General features: G+C 45.1%; 1 protein-coding gene across 3 annotated transcripts; it reads right to left on the reverse strand.

The window, feature by feature from the left end:
• Nucleotides 1-801: 801 nt before the first annotated feature.
• On the reverse strand, nt 802-13307 carry MORN4 (MORN repeat containing 4). 3 transcript variants are annotated; one of them, XM_032609054.1, is made up of 6 exons: nt 13166-13307; nt 11502-11682; nt 4908-5000; nt 2868-2982; nt 2348-2457; nt 802-2098 (listed from the first exon to the last, which is right to left on the reverse strand). In XM_032609054.1, exons 3-6 carry the CDS (start codon nt 4972-4974, stop codon nt 1950-1952), a joined length of 441 nt encoding a protein of 146 aa, XP_032464945.1. In that variant the 5' UTR covers nt 4975-5000; nt 11502-11682; nt 13166-13307; the 3' UTR covers nt 802-1949. The 3 variants fall into 3 exon arrangements, with proteins under 3 accessions (XP_032464945.1, XP_032464943.1, XP_032464944.1); XM_032609052.1 differs by lacking the exon at nt 11502-11682 and having other exon boundaries at nt 13166-13299; XM_032609053.1 differs by lacking the exons at nt 11502-11682; nt 13166-13307 and adding an exon at nt 12819-13124.
• Between the last annotated feature and the right edge of the window lie 4623 nt (nt 13308-17930).

Genomic DNA, 17930 nt, shown 5'->3' on the forward strand with positions numbered 1-17930 from the left:
TAGGGATGGGGCAAAAAGTTAGGGCTACGGAGGCAGCCTAGTATACTGGTGAAGAGCTCAGTCTCTGGGATTTCCATTCTTGGATTTGCACCTTAGTGTCTGCAAGACCTTAGAAAACTATTTAACTGCCCTGAACCTCATCTGTAATACAGGGATAATAATGGTACCTTCCTCTCAGGGCTTATAAGATCATGCAAGTGAATGGGTTAGCATGGAAGGTGAATGTTCAGAGAAAGACTTGCCTGAGGTAACCCAACAGGTGTGACAATAAATGGTCTCAGGACTTGGGCACCCTGACGTTCAAGGAGATGAGGAATTCAGTGGAAAGTGCTTTGGAGTCAAAAAGTCCCAGATACAAATCCCACCCAGCTCTGCCACTTACTAGTTTGGGCAACCTGAGCCTGCCTGGCTTTTTTTTTTTTTTTTTTTGCGGCACACGGGCCTCTCTCTCACTGCTGTGGCCTCTCCCGTTGCGGAGCACAGGCTCCGGACACGCAGGCTCAGCGGCCATGGCTCACGGGCCCAGCCGCTCCGCGGCATGTGGGATCTTCCCGGACCGGGGCACGAACCCGTGTCCCCTGCATCGGCAGGCGGACTCTCAACCACTGCGCCACCAGGGAAGCCCTGCCTGGCTTTTTTGTGTGTGTTTTTTTATAATGTTCCTACCTTGCAGAATTAGATGATATTATGTAGTAAAGTGTGCAGTGTCAGTTTCAAGCTCCCATCTCTAATTAACTTTTAGAAATAGCAAATGGGTCAATATTCATAAGGGTGTACAGCAAGAGAGTCAAGAAAACTAAGTATAGGCAGTTCTGGTGATTTGTTTATTCCTCATAAACACTTGTTTCTACAGTACAATTCAGAGAATAAATAGAGGCACACGGCTCTAATTTCCACCACAATCTGCTGTTGAGGAGACATTCAGTGTGAGGATAAGGGGCTGAGGGGGGGCATGTTTGGGTCACAGGGTAACTGGAGGCCTCTGTGATGAACTGTGCAGGGATCCAGTCGATCAAGATCTGATCCCTAGGCCTGATGGCCAAGGCTCATGGTGGAAGAGTTACAGTGAACCAAATGCTCTTTTAGTTCACTGCCATCCCAAGATGGGTCCAATTCTACCTGAACCCCAAGGGGTTGAGGTGGGTCTGACCTACTGGTCCACTGGGAAGAAGCTGTGTCAGCCCAAGCCATCCTTAAGGATTTAGTTCACTCCATGACAGGGGCCTGATGGGACCCACAGATATCTGCCCTTGCCCTGGAGTTAGTTATAAATACAAGTTATAAGATGACTGTTTATATCGGTTTCTTTCTGACTAAAGGGATCCTTTCCCATGTCTAAGGAAGGAGAGAGGAGCACAAATTATCTGTTTGTAAAGTCAAGGGAGAGGGAAATAGCATTCACTGAACCCTTCACAGGGGCAATAAGCAGACACGAGGACCAGTCTGGTCAGACAAAGTGGAAGGCTTGGGGCCATGATGCCAACCAGAAGCGAATGCAGGGGTAACATACAGAACAGCTCTGGCCTTGACTTTCTCAGGACCGCTGTACTGTCTGAGCCACTCCTATCGTTTTCCTTATTTCTCCAGGGCAGCACAGAGCACTGGCCCTAATCTGGGGCTGGGATCATCTGCCCCAAATAGAGGCAGAAGGAAGAGACTTGGTATCACTTGGCAGAAAATGAAGTAGCAGGTCTGCACTGGCTGACCCACGGTGTTAGGGACAGAGAGTACCAACGAGCAAGAGAAGGGCAGGGCACACCGGGTACCACTGCTGCAAGGCCAGCGGCCCTAGCCTCAGACCTTCTGTAACCGAAGCCCTGCCTGGCAGGTGACGGGGCCCCTCCCGGGACTTCTGCTCCATGGTCATTCTCATCTCCTCTCACATCGGATTCTTTTGTTCACCCCCAGCGGGTGGCGGGGCGTTGCTGTCAGCTGGGCGCAGCGCCACGTCAGGCGGTGAGGCTCCGGGCTGATTTGGAGGCGCTCTGGGCCCGCTGAACCACCGCCGAGCACTTCTCGCGCCGCAAAAGCTTGTTGTTCTCGAACAGACCTTCGTTGCGGGGTATTCCGTGAGAACCATCAGGGAAAGTCAGCAGGCCTTTGAGGGGGACAGAGAAAATATGGGTGTGACAGTGGCATTAGTGGCTGGGAGGTCTGCTTGCTACGTAGAGGCGGAGGGAGAGAAAAGTTTGCAGCCCTTGGGTAGTCTATTGGTGAGTCCGATGACCCGGCATCGGCGCCCAGTCACTGTGCATTGCTGGGCATCCACAGGAGGATTAAAGCTGCAAAGGTGTCCTTCCACCCATTTATGCTTGTCAGTCACCTGTCCTGCTGGCCCGCAACTTACCCAAACCATCCACTCTGCCGTTTTTAAATTCCCCCTCAAAGGTCATGTTGTCATGTCGAATGAAGACTCCGACGCCGTTGAACTTGCCCTGGGCAAACTCCCCCTCATACCTGCAGAAACACGAGATGTCAGCCTTCAGGATAACTGAGTCAGGCAGCTGCCAACACCAAATATGTGGTTTATCAACGCCAAGGAGCAAAGCTGATTCCACTCTTCCAGGGCTCCCACCCACCCACCCAGCAGAGAAGGGTCAGAGAGTGTGTATGATACGAGGCTCTAATCTCAAGGAGATAACCTAAGAGGACAGTGGTGGGGTGGGAGGTCACTGACCTCCTTGCCATTTCAAATTTTAGATGTATTTATAAAGTAACCAATAAAAGAACGAACGCTACTCCTTGCCTGTTTTCAGAGGGCCCGGGACAAGCTCAGGTTTGACCAGATGTTTCTCACTATCCCTTTTCGAACAGAACTTCCCTTCCCTAGTTTAAGGCTGAGAAAGGAGTGATGACCCAGTACCCACCTCGAGCCATCTGAGAAGGTTAGTACCCCGAAGCCATTAAAGAGCCCATTCTCAAAATGGCCCAGGTAGGTGCCACCATCTGCAAACATCAGTTGACCAAAACCATGTCTGCGGCCTGAGCAAAGAGAAGACAGGTGTCAGGTTGGGATGGGGCAGCTTCAGGGTCCCCTCTCACGGTCCAACATCCCTTGCCTTGCATCACCCCACCCACAAAGGAAAGAAGAGAAGCAGTGACATTAGCAGGGCAGAGAACTATTACCCAGAGTAATAAGCTGGCCTCTAAGATCTTCCCTTCTTAAGTCACACCATCAGATTTGGAGCAGGTCTCCCCAAGTATGAAGATAAGAGAGCACTGAAAAATCACAATAGCCTAAAAAATTTTTAAATAAAAATCACAATAGCTAACTTCACAGGGCCTTCACTATGTGCCATACACTCTTCTAAGCACTTTGTATTTATCATCTTATTTAATCCTCACAACAACCTTAGGAGGTAGGCCCAATCCATTAACAGATGCAGAAACCAAGGCAAGGAGAAGATTAAAAACTTACTCAAGACCACAGAGCAACTACAAGTGGTAGAGCAAGACAGCAAATGCAGCTGGCAGACTGACTCTGGAGCCCTCGACACTTAACTGCCTTGACACTCTGAGAAAAAAATTAAAGTACCCTCCAACACCATGAAGCTGCTGGGCAAACCTAACAACCTGACTGGCAATACTAGTTTGAGCTTTGTTCCATCAATAGGGCTGTGCTTACCCACTGAACTGACCAGAGAACAGAGCAAGATACTGGAGAAGCAGCAATGCCATTCCGGGTACAAGGGCGCTCTTTTGGTGGATAGAGACTGCCCAGCAGAGCCTCGAGAAGACTCTCCTCTTAAAAGGTCACGTTAAAGGGGACAGTAGGTGTTTCGGAGGCAGGAGAAAAGGCTGTGGATGTACGGAGGCAAGGTCACATCCCATGTGCACAATTTCTCCTCTCAAGGCTCAAAAATTCATCAGCTGCAGGGATCTACCATGAAAAGAAATGAGGCATCTGGAAAGGGTGTGAACTGCTCTTGTTGGCACAACTATAGAGAGTCAAGTCTCCTTGGGGCAGTTCCGGGTTTGCTAGGACTGGACCCATGAGACTTTTAAGTGGCCAGACTGTTTCCAAACTGAACACCATTAAAGTGCTTCCTGTATAGCCTCAGGCTGGAGGAATTCTACCCTTCCTATGAATAGATACTTCCAAATGTAATGAGCTGTCACAGGAAATTTAAGGCAATGAATGTCATCTGCTCTTGAGTGTCTGCCCTAATTTCTTCCTTAAGATTCACTAGAATCAAGTCATTACGATGAATCTGTACTTTGCAATTTATGGGCCCTAAAAATAATTCATTTTGCTCTGCTGAGTACCTTAGCATTTATAAAAACAATTCCCAAGTAATACCACTAAAGGGTAAAAGACTGTTGGGGGGGCTTCCCTGGTGGCGCAGTGGTTGAGAGCCCGCCTGCCGATGCAGGGGACACGGGTTCGTGCCCCGGTGCGGGAAGATCCCACATTGCCGCGGAGCGGGTAGGCCCGTGAGCCATGGCCGCTGAGCCTGCGCGTCCGGAGCCTGTGCTCTGCAACGGGAGAGGCCACAACAGTGAGAGGCCCGCGTACCGCAAAAAAAAAAAAAAAAGTGTTGGGGGTTCTCCTGGCAGGCCAGTGGTTAGGACTCGGCACTTTCACTGACATAGGCCCAGGTTTAATCCCTGGTTGGGGAACTAAGATCCTGCAAGCCACGAGGTGTGGCAAAAAAAAAAAAAAAAAAAAAAAGAGTGTTAAAACACTTTAAATTTAGAAGTGGGAAGATTTAACTTATTTCTGGAGATTGGAGTAACAATAGTATTTCCTTTATTTATAATCCTAAAATCAAATAAAGGAAAGGCACTCTTTGGCTTTAGAAGTTAGAAATGAAGACTCATAAAGTTGTCTTATATATATCCTGATGTATTCGTCCTTCAGCCAAATGAAGTGTACATCACTGGATGTTACCCACGGGTCCTCTCACCCTCCTTCCACTCGCCACGATATTCCTCCCCACTGGAGTAGGTGAAGGAACCTTTTGTCAGGGTCATGGTGACAACTTACAGAAGGATGAAAACTGCAAGAAATAAGCAGAGGAGAACCAGTGTCATAGGATGGCTGGAGGAAAGGCCTGTAAAGCAATTTTATAGATACCTTCTAAAGGCTACCAGCCTGGTAAGTATAAACTACCTTGAGTACATTTAACAAAAATCCCCCCTCTCCAACCACCACCACCATCATCGCCACCTCTGCCCAAGCAGTCTTATCCTCCTACTTGTCTTAAAAGTCTTCAGCCGGTTCCAATTTTCTAAGACCTGGGATGGAAATTTAGGATTAATCTGTAAATATTTGCTTGATACCTACTATGTGCTTAGTCAATGTATAAAATATAGTCTCATTCCTCGTTGAGTTTATAATCTAGCTGATAAGACTAACAACTGAAACACTGAATAGGAGAGATAATATAATTAAGTGCCAAACTGGATGGCAGAGATTACAAAGACAAGGAATGGGCAGAATTGAAAACAAGCAGTGAAGAACGCAAAGGGCAATGCCAGACTGAGAAAACGTGGGGAATGAAAGCACAAAGAGCAATATAAACACGACATGTGCGGTGGGAATTAAGAAGCCGGGTCTTATTCGAGTTGAAGGTTTATTTAGGGAGTAACAGGAAACAAATTCATCTACGTACACCCAGCCTAAATCTTAAATCTGAAAAGAACCTCTCAGATTTAATCCAAACTCCCTCATTTTGCAGGGAGAAACATTTGGAGGAAACAGAAGCCCCAAGAGGTTAAAAACTAGTTAGTGAACAATGATGATGATGGAACTCATGCCCATGCCTCCCCTGACTGCTGCTAGTTCTTTTTCCCCTGTACCATGTGCTCTGCTTTTAGGGTCAGGCCAGCTTAAGGAGACCTTTGAAAGCTAGGCAGAAGGGCTGATAGCTGATAAGGTATGAAAAAGAAGAAACCTCTGGGGGTTATAATACGAAATATGAAAGCAGAGTCTAAGGAAAATGAATGTGGCAGAAGGAAGCAGGATGGACTGGAACAGCAAACGCCTACAGCCAGAAAAGCTGCAAGGCAGGAGATGTGATCATTTAGTCAATTGTAAAAATGGGCACAAAGTGTTCTCCCTCCATCCATGCCCTTGCAGACATGGCAGATCCTCCATTAAGAGGCAGCTTATTTATTCCTCTGCCTGTTGGATCTGGGTGGGTTATCTGACTTGCTTTCGCTAATGGAACATTAGCAAAGGTGACGTAGCAGAGGTTTGAAAAGCATTTGTTTGTTGGGCTTGCTCTCTTATTGCACTTGGAACTGTTCTGCCTTCATGTGAATGAGCCCAGGCTAGTCTGCCAGATGGTGAGAGGCCACGTGGAGCAGCTGTCCCAGCTGACCACAGATGCGTGGGTGAGCTCAGGCAAGACTAGAAGAGCTGCCCTCCTGAGCCCAGCCCCAAATTACTGACCCACAGAATCACGGACTAAAGAAACGGTTGTTGTAGGCACTATGTTTTGGGGATGGTGTGTAATAACACACCTAGCAAAAGCTAACTGATATACCCAGGTATGAGATCATAAAGCCTGAACTAGGGAGATAACAGGGTAATGGGAGCAGGAATGATTATCACAGATATATCACAGGATAAACAAAAAAACCTGGTAACATTTGGAGACTGGCTAGGTATAGCTTCATATGAGTGGTAAAAGAATATTTATACTCAAGGATATTCTATAAGAAGGGAGTTAAGATACCCAAAACATCAATAAATATAAAGAGACAAATAGAATCATTTGACATATTTTTTTAAATGCAATCCCTATTTCTCGTTCTTTCCTTTTTTTTTTTTTTTGGTAACTGGAAGTTTGTACCTCCTAATCTCCCTCACTTATTCCTCTGATTTCTCCATCCCCTCCCCTCTGGCAAACACCTGTTTGTTCTCTGTATCTATGACTCTGTTTTGTTATGTTTATTCATTTTTCTTTGTTTTTTAGATTCCACGTATAAGTGAAATCATATGGCATTTGTCTTTCTCTGATTTATTTCATTTAGCGTAATACCCTCTATGTCCACCCATATTGTCACAAATGGCAAGATTTCATTCTTTTTCATGGCTGAGTAGTATTCATATATATATATATCCATTGTGTGTGTGTGCGTGTATATATATATATATATATATGGAATATATACACACATACCATATCTTCTTTACCCATTCATTTATTGATGGACACTTAGATTGCTTCCATATTTTGGCTACTGTAAACAATGCTGCAATGAATATAGGGGTGCATGTATCTTTTCTAAGAACTGTTTTCATTTTCTTCAGATAAATACCCAGGAGTGGAAGTGCTCCACTTCCACTCATATGGTAGTTCTGTTTTTAATTTTTTGAGGAACCACCATACTGTTTTCCACAGTGGCTCCACCAATTTACATCCCCACCAACAGTGCACGAGGGTTCCCTTTTCTCCACATCCTCCCCAACACCTGTAATTTGTTGTCTTTTTTTTTTTTTTTTTGCGGTACGCGGGCCTCTCACTGTTGTGGCCTCTCCCGTTGCAGAGCACAGGCTCCGGACGCGCAGCCACGGCTCATGGGCCTAGCCGCTCCGTGACATGTGGGATCTTCCCGGACCGGGGCACGAACCCGTGTCCCCTGCATCGGCAGGAGGACTCTCAACCACTGCGCCACCAGGGAAGCCCCTGTTGTCTTTTTGATAACAGCCATTCTGACAGGTGTGAGGTGATATCTCATTGAGGTTTTGATTTGCATTTCCCTGATGCTTAGTGATGTTGAACATCTTTTCATGTGCCTCTTGGCCATCTGTATGTCTTCTTTGGAAAAATGTCTATTCAGGACCTCTGCCCATTTTTAAATCAGGCTGTGTGATTTTTTGATGTTGAGTTTTATGAGTACTTTGTATATTTTGGATATTAACCCCTTATCAAATACATTGTTTGCAAATATCTTCTTCCATTTACGAGGTGGCCTTTTCATTTTGTTGATAGTTTCCTCCACTGTGCAAAAGCTTTTTAGTTTGACTAAGTCCCATTTGTTTATTTTTGCTTTTGTTTCCCTTACCTGAGGAGACGTATCCATAAAAATATTGCTAACACTGATGTCAAAGAGCATACTGCCTACGTTTTCTTCTAGGAGTTTTATGGTGTCATGACTTACATTTAAATCTTTACTCCATTTTGAGGGTTTGTTTGTTTGTTTGTATATGGTGTGAGAAAGTAGTCCAATTTGATTCTTCTGCATGTAGCTGTCCAGTTTTCCCAACACCATTTATTGAAGAGTGTGTTTTCCTTATGGTATATTCTTGCCTCCTCTGTGGTAGACTAATTGCCCATATAAGTGTGGGTTCATTTCTGGGCTGTCTATTCTATTTCATCGATCTATGTGCCTGTTTCTGTGCCAGTACCATCCTATTTTGATTTCTGTAACTTCGTAGTATAGTTTGAAATCGGGGAGTGTGATACTTCCAGCTTTGTTGTTCTTTCTCAAGGTTGCTTTGGCTATTCAGGATCTTTTGTGTTTCCTTACAAATTCAAATGACATTTTGAAAAAATATCAGCAATTTTGACTAATGAGGTAAGTACTAAGTAGGGGAAAAGTAAATTATAGCCACTCATCTGTTCTTTATAAGCACCCTATGGGACATTCTAATTTTGGCCTATGTCATAATGATTTTGATGCAGATGCTGAAAGCTCAGAAATGGTCTGATGTGAAGACAGTCTGGCCTGAACAGAGCAGAAGCCCTGTGCTCTCACCCAAACATGGAGAGACATTCATTTCTACCCCCATAATGAAGGCCAGCTTTGTGGAAGCTCTTTTGGTGATGTTTGGAGTCACTCCCATTGGTACAACAGGGATTTTCTCACTTTTCTAGTTACTCAGGAGCTCCATGTTCAGGGTCCATGTTCATTGTAGAAGATATCCCAAGATCAGTATCATTTTCTTGTCTTAATGCCCCGCAGTACCTCTGGGGGGCTATTTTCTCAGTGGCTGGCACCTGGTGTGCCATCTCTGTCCCATCAATGTTCCACAAGGTCAGCATCTAATTTCAGGCTCACGAGCCTCTTATCATCAGCCCAGCATCAGAGTATGCCTGGGGTAGAGGTCAACATGACTCTATTGCAAATACAACATTAATGAGAGGAAGAGAAGCAGTTTTCCATCGAAAGTACAGAGGAAAACGCTTTCCAGTCCAGAAAGGCATGTTGACAGCTAGAGGTCACCATCAGCTCTTCTGAGAACTAATTACATCAGAGAACTAAAAGTCAGCTTATGGCACAAATCTGAGCTATTTCATTCCTTCAAAACAAGTCAGAGGGCTTCCCTGGTGGCGCAGTGGTTGAGAGTCCGCCTGCCGATGCAGGGGACTCGGGTTCGTGCCCCGGTCTGGGAGGATCCCACGTGCCGCGGAGCGGCTGGGCCCGTGAGCCATGGCCGCTGAGCCTGCGCGTCCGGAGCCTGTGCTCCACAACGGGAGAGGCCACAACAGTGAGAGGCCTGTGTACCGCAAAAAAAAAAAAAAAAAAAAAAAAACAAGTCAGAATATGAATGGTTACATCTTCTACTAAATCTTAGAACAAAACAACCGTTCTGACACATAAATGCAAAATCATTATTTCTACAGGAAGATGATAAGATAAGGACATTTCCTTTCAATGTTCAGCAGCAGCTGACTAATTTGTCTTCACTCGAAGTTTTTTTTTTTTTTTTTTTTTTTTGCGGTACGCGGGCCTCTCACTGCCGTGGCCTCTCCCGTTGCGGAGCACAGGCTCTGGACGTGCAGGCTCAGCGGCCATGGCTCACGGGCCCAGCCGCTCCACGGCATGTGGGATCCTCCTGGACTGGGAACGAACCCGCGTCCCCTGCATCGGCAGGCAGACTCTCAACCACTGCGTCACCAGGGAAGCCCCACTCGAAGTTTTGGAAGGAGTTATTTCAGTGCAATTTGAGGAGCCAGACTGACAACACAGGGGCTCAGCCCCTTGTGCGTTTACTTTTTCTCAAGGCTATGTGACACTTCCAAACAGTGGCATCCCACCAGTAGAAGGAACTTGAAAGAAAGGGAACGGTTCTTCTCCAGTTTGAGGATTATCTAGGGACCGAGCACTACCCAGCCCCTCCAACTGTAAACCTATCCACTCTTTTGGTATGCTGTTAGCTCTTGGGCAATATATCCTGAATATTTCAAAGAAGCCAATGAAACTTGAAGGATTAGCTTCTCATTACCAAACAGAATGGACTGAATTTTCCAAAGATATTCTCTATCATATCTCCTGTCTTATACATTCTTCTACAATTTGACCTTGCCACTGCCCCATCAAAAAGTAGTGGCTAACTCCTCATTTATGAATCTGGCGAGGTTTGTGATTGCTTCAACCAATAGAACGTGATGGAAGCGATGGTGTGTTCTGAGGTCAGATCATACAAGGTAATGCAATTTCCATCTTGCTAACTGGTAAACTTGAGCTTGGAGACCTAAGCCACCACATAAGTAGTCTGATTATCCTGAGGCTACCATGCTCAGTGGAGGCCGAGCCACATAAAAAGTCACACGTGCTGGTGCTTCCATTTGGCAGTCCTCATCTCTGAATCATCCTAGCCCAGGCACCAGGAGTGAGTGAAGGAGCCTTCAGGGATTCCAGTCCCCAGCCACTGAGCCCACATCCCAGCTGATGTATCATGGAGGAGAGAGAGAGATTATCTCCCAAATCCTGACTCACAGAATCTGTGAGCATCCTATGGTTGTTTTAAGCAGCTAAGTTTGGGGTAATTGGTTACACAGCAATTGTAATGGGAACATCATCCCTCAACCTATCCCTGCCACCATCCTCTCCCATTTGTTTTCAAAAGCACATACTACAAATTCCCATTCCTTTTTGTTCTAGGGAGATATAGCAAACTTCAATAGCTGCTTGTCAAAACGATGTCCATTCCCAAGAACACAATTAGAAGTGCTAATTAAAGGAAACACATGTACACTCCATGTGTCTCAGGCCATGGTTTAACACACTTGACTTGAAACTTCTACGTGTGTCCATATAATTGATATTGTCACTGCCTGAGGCAGAATCAGGGTTTTCATTTATGACTTCTGTAGTTAGCCATGCTAATTAATAGCTGTATAGCCACTGACCCCAAAAAGAACTCTATCAGTAACCATGGTCCTTGAGACAAATCTAGTTTAATAAAGTATAGCCAGTGCTGATGCAGACTAAAAAAACCAATACTTTAAAGGAATGCAGGGACTTCCCTGGTGGCACAGTGGTTAAGAATCTGCCTGCCAATACAGGAGACACAGGTTCGAGCTCTGGTCCAGGAAGATCCCATATGCCGCAGAGCAACTAAGCCCATGCTCTGCAACAAGGGAAGTCACTGCAATGAGAAGCCTGCCCGCAACTAGAGAAAAGAAAGGCCATGCACAGCAAGAACGACCCAACGCAGCCAAAAATAAATAAATGTATATTAAAAAAATAAGGAATGCAAATCGGTATTTGTATCAGCTATTCAAAAAATCTTTTTTCTTTTTTGCGGTACGCGGGCCTCTCACCGTTGTGGCCTCTCCCGCTGGGAAGCACAGGCTCCAGATGCGCAGGCTCAGTGGCCATGGCTCACGAGCCCAGCTGCTCTGCGGCATGTGGGATCCTCCCGGACCGGGGCACGAACCCGCGTCCCCTGCATCGGCAGGTGGACTCTCAACCACTGCACCACCAGGGAAGCCCTCAAAAAATCTTTTTAAAGAGAACAGATGGCCTAGGAGTTTAGGCTTCAGATTTACATGTGGAATCTAGTTACAAAGCCAAGATGATTCGTGCTTCTTAACAGATGCCCACCCTTTCTCTCTCTTGATAGATGGGTTGCAAAGGATCAATCCAAACATTTATCTAAAAGAAAATGACTATTTTGTGCCTATAAACCAACACACTATTAGTCTGCACAATAGACTATATCCTTGCTATCTTTATTTTCTCCCACCCCAGACATTTCCAAACAGAACTCGAAGACAGGAATGAGAACTTTTGTTTCCATTCCATTTGTTTTTTTTTTTTAATTTCAGAAATCAAACTGGTTAAAAAATATTTATGCATCCTCAGTAACTTGTGTCCAAATCCAGAGGATTAATAAAAAAAAACTAACATAAAAGAGAATAGATTTTCAGCTTAAGAATATTTTTTGGAGGCATCCACCTTAACTATCTACATATAGCTTCACATTGTCCCCCTAAAGCCACCCTCCCCAGGGTATGACAGTCTTGAAATTCTTTCAGTTATAAAGAAAGCAGCTCTTAGGCATTTAGAATCCTAAAGAGAAGAAAATGAAGGCTTTGATGAACAAAAATCAGGCTTGTAATGGACCTAGAACAAAAAGTCAAATGTTCTTTTCAAAGTATTTTAAGTGAGCTTAAAATAACTGTCTTTGTTTTAAGTCTGTAAGTCTCTTTCACTGTAATTCTTCCTTCCACTGGAAAAGTAAACAAATGTACCGCTACTAGATAAAGGTCTTATTTAGGAAGACTGTGGGACAGCTCGACTGAAGAAAGTGGGAAGAAAATCCTGACACCAGAAAGAAGCTCAAAACAAAACAAAACAAACAGAAAAACCCCAGACGCCTTGGGGTGATGCGGACTGCCAGGATACTATTCTATTTCATGAGAAAGTAAAATTCCTGGGCTGGGTTCTAATACAACCGAGTGACTCCCGGTGGTACCTAAGCAGTTTGGAGATGCTAGACAGTAGGGATGCCACCATCAACTAATTTAAGCATCCTACTTCCCAAGGATGTGTGTGAGGGACGTCTCTCCACCAGAGTGTGACAGAGGCGGACCCAGAGCAAACAAAGCCCTAGACCGCAACAAGGCAACACTTACTCGTCGACCTCCCCATTCCTTCTCCAACCCGGTTCTGGCTTTCCAGCACCGCTACTTCCCTCACCCCGGGTCCGCTCTCCAGGGCGGGAGGGGTCTTTAGCTCACACTGGTCTGCGATCTCCTCTGCACACAGCGCCCACGTACCCCGATCTCTATCCCGGAGGCCATGGGCTCGGGCCTCGGACCCCGCGGTAGAGACGGGAGGCCCGGGTTTGGGACCTCCGGGGCAGCAACCCTCGGGATGGAGCCGCGCTCCCGCAGCCCCTGTCATTTCGGGCTGGGCTCCTCAGTCCCTTCCTCCCAGACCACACTCTCCCGGCCCCCTCCCACCCGCGCTGCCAGCCAACCTGGGCTCGGCCTTCCGGGATGACCGTCTCGCCCTGACGCGGGGCGGACCTCCGCTCCGCCGGGCTCGCCCCTGCCACCTGCCTCTCCGCCACCACCTCCAGTGCCTGCCGCGCTTGACGCCGCCATCCCGGGCAGCCGCACTGGGCACAATTCCCGCAGCCCATTGGCTGTTACCTAGGCAACCGGGAGCAACGCCACTCCCCATTGGCCCAGCCTGGGCTCTACGCCATCTTTGTGCGGGGCTGAGTGTTGCGAGAACCCTGGGCCAAATACCAGAAAGAGGGGTGGGGCTGACCCACGGTGACACCTCAGCCACCCAGAGAACTCAGATCTCGCCTACCAAGAGGTAGCCTAGCTGAAATGTCAACTCCAAACCAAACAAAAACCAAACCTGTGTCAGAAGCAACAGTCACCACCTACACAAGCGGCTCCGATCCTGCTCCGATCTCCACAGTTGTCAATGGCACCGACGCGGAGCTAAAGGACAGAACCCAAAACTGACCTTTGAGGTGCGGCTTTGTAAATTGTGAAGCGCAGGATGGGGCAGCTGCAGTTTCATGAGTATCAGCCCTGTGCCAGCATTGTGATGATACCAGGGCACTTTTGCATTCATTATACGGATTTGTGTTGCCGTTGTCTTGACTCATATCCTTTGTATTTAAAATATAGTGCCAAGATTGGAACAAATCCTCCCAAATACCATGCACACCAACCGGTTTATCCATATGTTTATTTACCGAACAATGTGAATACAGCATGATGCTAGGTTCTGCCAGGCTAGAATAGACATGAACACTGCTCTCATAGGATTTACGGCCTCGATGTGGAGAAGAAAAAGTTCATGTACATGGAAAAATCCAAGTCTATATTTAATTATTATATACTTAATTATTAAGAGAAGGCAGGCGAATGAAGAGAGTAAGCAAATTGCTTCTCTGAATTTGGATTTCCTAATCTGTAGAAGGGATGATAATAGTAATAATGATAAAGTCTCCCCAAGACTTGTATGAAAATACAATGTAAAATGCTCAGTACTGTGTCTGACATTGTAAGTGCTCAATAAACTGTAGTTCTAAAAGATTTGGATTCTGTTTTCAAATCCCATCTCTGCCACCAACTGTGTGTGACTTCAAGCAAGTTGGTAAGCTCTCTAGCCTGTGAAATGAGATTGCACTAGCAAATCTATAAGATTCAATCCAGCTCTAACTCACTGGTTCAACATGCTGAACTGTGTGGTGTTAACCATGGTTATAATTACAATAGTTGAGGAGCGGAGTGTCAAGAAAACAGATATTAGATTGGAGAATGTGTATTTAGAAAATATGAAGAAATAAGGTTAAATAGATTGTGGTCAAATTATGGATAGACCTGAAAAAGTAGAAGATACGGTTTGCAAAATGTGGTTTCTTGAATCTGCAAATTTGTACACACAGAAAGTAGACTAGAGGTTACCAAGAGCCAGGGGAAGAGGATGTTACTGTTTAACAGGTACAGAGTTTTTGTTGGGATGATGAAAAAGCTTTGGGTATAGATAGTGGTGATGGTTACACAACAATGTGAATCTATTTAATGTCACTGAATTGGACACTTATGAATGGTTAAAATGATAAATATTACATATATTTTGCCATAATAAAAAAATGTAGTTTCTTGATCAGAGCAGTGACACAATAAAACCAGTGTTTTAAGAAAATTAATCTGGCAGCGATACCCAGAGATGATCAGAGAGAGATTGGAAGCAGAGAAACTCAGAAGCTGTTGCAATAATGTAGCTAAGACATCCTGAGAGTCTCAAAACTAATGCAGTATCAGTGAGGATGGAAAGAAAGGGGTAAACATGAGACACATTTCACAGAATTAATTAATAAGAAGCAATATAGTGTTAAAAGCATGGAGCTAGTCTGCCTGGATTTTGATGCAGTTCTGCCACTTACCAGCTGCATGACCACAAGCAAGTTACTTTACTCAGTTTCCAACATCATAGGGGCTGTAATGCCGGTTACGTGGCTTAATCTGTGTAGTGGACAAAAAACAATATTTGCCACATGCCTAGCATTTGGTAGGTGCTAGCTCTTAAAAGGCAATAGAGAATGTATTGACACTTTTCAGTAAAAGGAGAATCAAGTTCTAAGAAGTAAATACAGAAATAATTTCTGAGGGTTTTCCATAGAGAAAACTCAGAATTCAAGGGAGAACTCTGAATCTTGGAGCTTTCCTTGACCATAATTTGAAGCTTAAGGGCTAAATGAGATGAATCATACTAAGAGGTCATCTCTGTGGCTATGGCCTCTGGGACATAAGAGGCAAGTATTAGTTAATTATTTGATGTCTTGTTAGGAAAAGGAAATAACATGTCTTGTAACTGAAAGGGGAAATTGAACCATCTGTATGGACCTTTGCCTAGAATGGTTTGTTTGACAAAAAAAAGTTTAAGATATTCTTATTGTTAAAAACAAGACAACAGGCCCCAAAGGGAGTCACCTATGCTAAGCCCTATGTCACTAAACCCAAACTTAATACTTTAATTAATTACAGTTTCAGCCTCTCCCAGACATGGAATCTTAAACGAGGCAATCTGGACTCACCTGGTCAGCACTAGTGAGGTAATCTTTCTGATAGACCCCTGCATCCCGGCCCGAAAGGAAGGTGAATGTTGCCACAACCAATCTGCTTTCAGCTATAACTTCCTTGGCCCACTGCCTATGAAGGTCTTTCACGTTGTACAGCTCCTCAGAGCTCCTTTCTATCTGCTACGTGGGATGCTGCCCAATTCATGAATCATTGAATAAAGCCCGTAAGATCTTTAAAATTTATCCAGTTGAATTTTGTTTTTTAACACCGTACGTACAATTAAACAATTCTTTCAGTTCAGTACTTCTACTTAGTTGTGGCAATAATTAGATTCAAGAAAGAATGATTTTAAAATATTGGTTACTAGGGGTCTGGTCATCTTTTGAGAAAACCCATGCCTCTAGTCTGTTGGTTACTTTAAACGTAAAAACAAAAACAACATCAACAATAACCTCAGGTCCAGTGGTTAAGAATCAGCCTTCCAATGCAGGGGACTCGGGTTCAATCCCTGGTCGGGAACTAAGATCCCACATGCTGAGGGGCAACCAAGCCTGAGTGCTGCAACTACAGAGCCCATGCGCTCTGGAGCCGGCGTACCACAACTAGAGAGAAGGCCACACGCCCCAGTGAAGGATCCTGCATGCCGCAACTAAGACCCAACGCAGCCATAAATAAATAAATAAATATTTCAAAAAACCCAATAACCTGAGCAGTGATAAAAAGCTACCATTCGTTGAGTGCTTTTTATGTACTAAACACTATGCTAAGTTTTTTTTTTCTATACGCAGGTCTCTCACTGTTGTGGCCTCTCCCGTTGCGGAGCACAGGCTCTGGACACGCAGGCTCAGCGGCCGTGGCCCACGGGCCCAGCCACTCGGCGGCATGTGGGATCTTCGCGGACCGGGGCACGAACCCATGTCCCCTTCATCAGCAGGCGAACTCCCAACCACTGCGCCACCAGGGAAGCCTTATGCTAAGTTGTTATGTACGTTATCTTGATTCTTATTTAACCAGTTGAGGAAGGGATGATTATTCTCATTTTATAGAGGAAGACACTGAGGCTTAGAAAGTTAAGTAACATACAAAATAATAAGTGTGACGCTGGGGTTCAAACTCAAACGTCTTTGATTCACTCTTTTCCCAATGATGAAATAAACATTCACATTTTAAGGCAAGACAAGAAAAACTTAAAAATTTTCTCTGCCAGTTTGGGCTTTCTTCCTCTCTAGTGTGCGTTATGCATCTGCATTATGCATTAACCAGACCTCCCCAATAGCAGAAATACAAGATCAATTTTTCTTCTGGCGCCAACCATATGACTCCTTAGAAAATAACATTCCTTTCTCAATCCTTGTGTGTACAGACATATTTGGTGAACTTTATGTACAATTCCAATGTATCATTTCCCTTAAAGATAGCGATTAGTGAGGAACAGACTGATTAGACGAACTGGGGAGATACTAGCCTGCACATAAGAGAAGTTCTTAGCATAAATACTTACGACTTTATTAATGTTACTAGCTATATTACTTGTATTCTGCCTGTTTTACAGGATTGTTTCTCACATTACCAAATGTGTGACTGAGCCCCTGATAAAATTAATGATGATTAGCTGACTTGAAATGATTGACCAAATATATAGTCCTGTAAGATCAATGATGTAGGACCTCTCTGGCGGTCCAGAGTTTGACTCCGTGCTTTCGTAAGCCAGAAAGAGAAAAACAAATATCATATATTAACGCGTATACGTGGAATCTAGAAAAATGGTACAGATAAACTTATTTGCAGGGCAGGAACAGAGACGCAGACGTAGAGAATGGACATGAGGACACAGTGGGAGAAGGAGAGGGTGGGACGAATTGGGAGATTAGGAATGACATATATACATCACTAGAATGTGTGACTGAGGAGCTTGGCTGCTTTATTGTAAACTTCCAAACAAGGGCCAGCAATCGGAATCTAAGGGCGGGGCGGGGCTGGGCTGGTAAGAGCAGAAGGAGTGTCTGACCCGGGGCTGGCTCCTGGAGCATGCGCAGTCTTCACAGAAAGTGATCAGCGAAAAGTGCTGAGGACGCTATTGCGTAGGCGTTGTTTCTGATTGGCTACCGTTCGCCCGCGAGGGGTCGTGTCTACTCGTCGCCAAGTAAACAGGGAAGGTAGGGGCGGGGCCAAAGAGGCGTCGGGACCTGGTTG

Source organism: Phocoena sinus, chromosome 16 (genome assembly GCF_008692025.1).
Source record: "Phocoena sinus isolate mPhoSin1 chromosome 16, mPhoSin1.pri, whole genome shotgun sequence".
Taxonomy (NCBI): Eukaryota; Metazoa; Chordata; class Mammalia; order Artiodactyla; family Phocoenidae; genus Phocoena; species Phocoena sinus.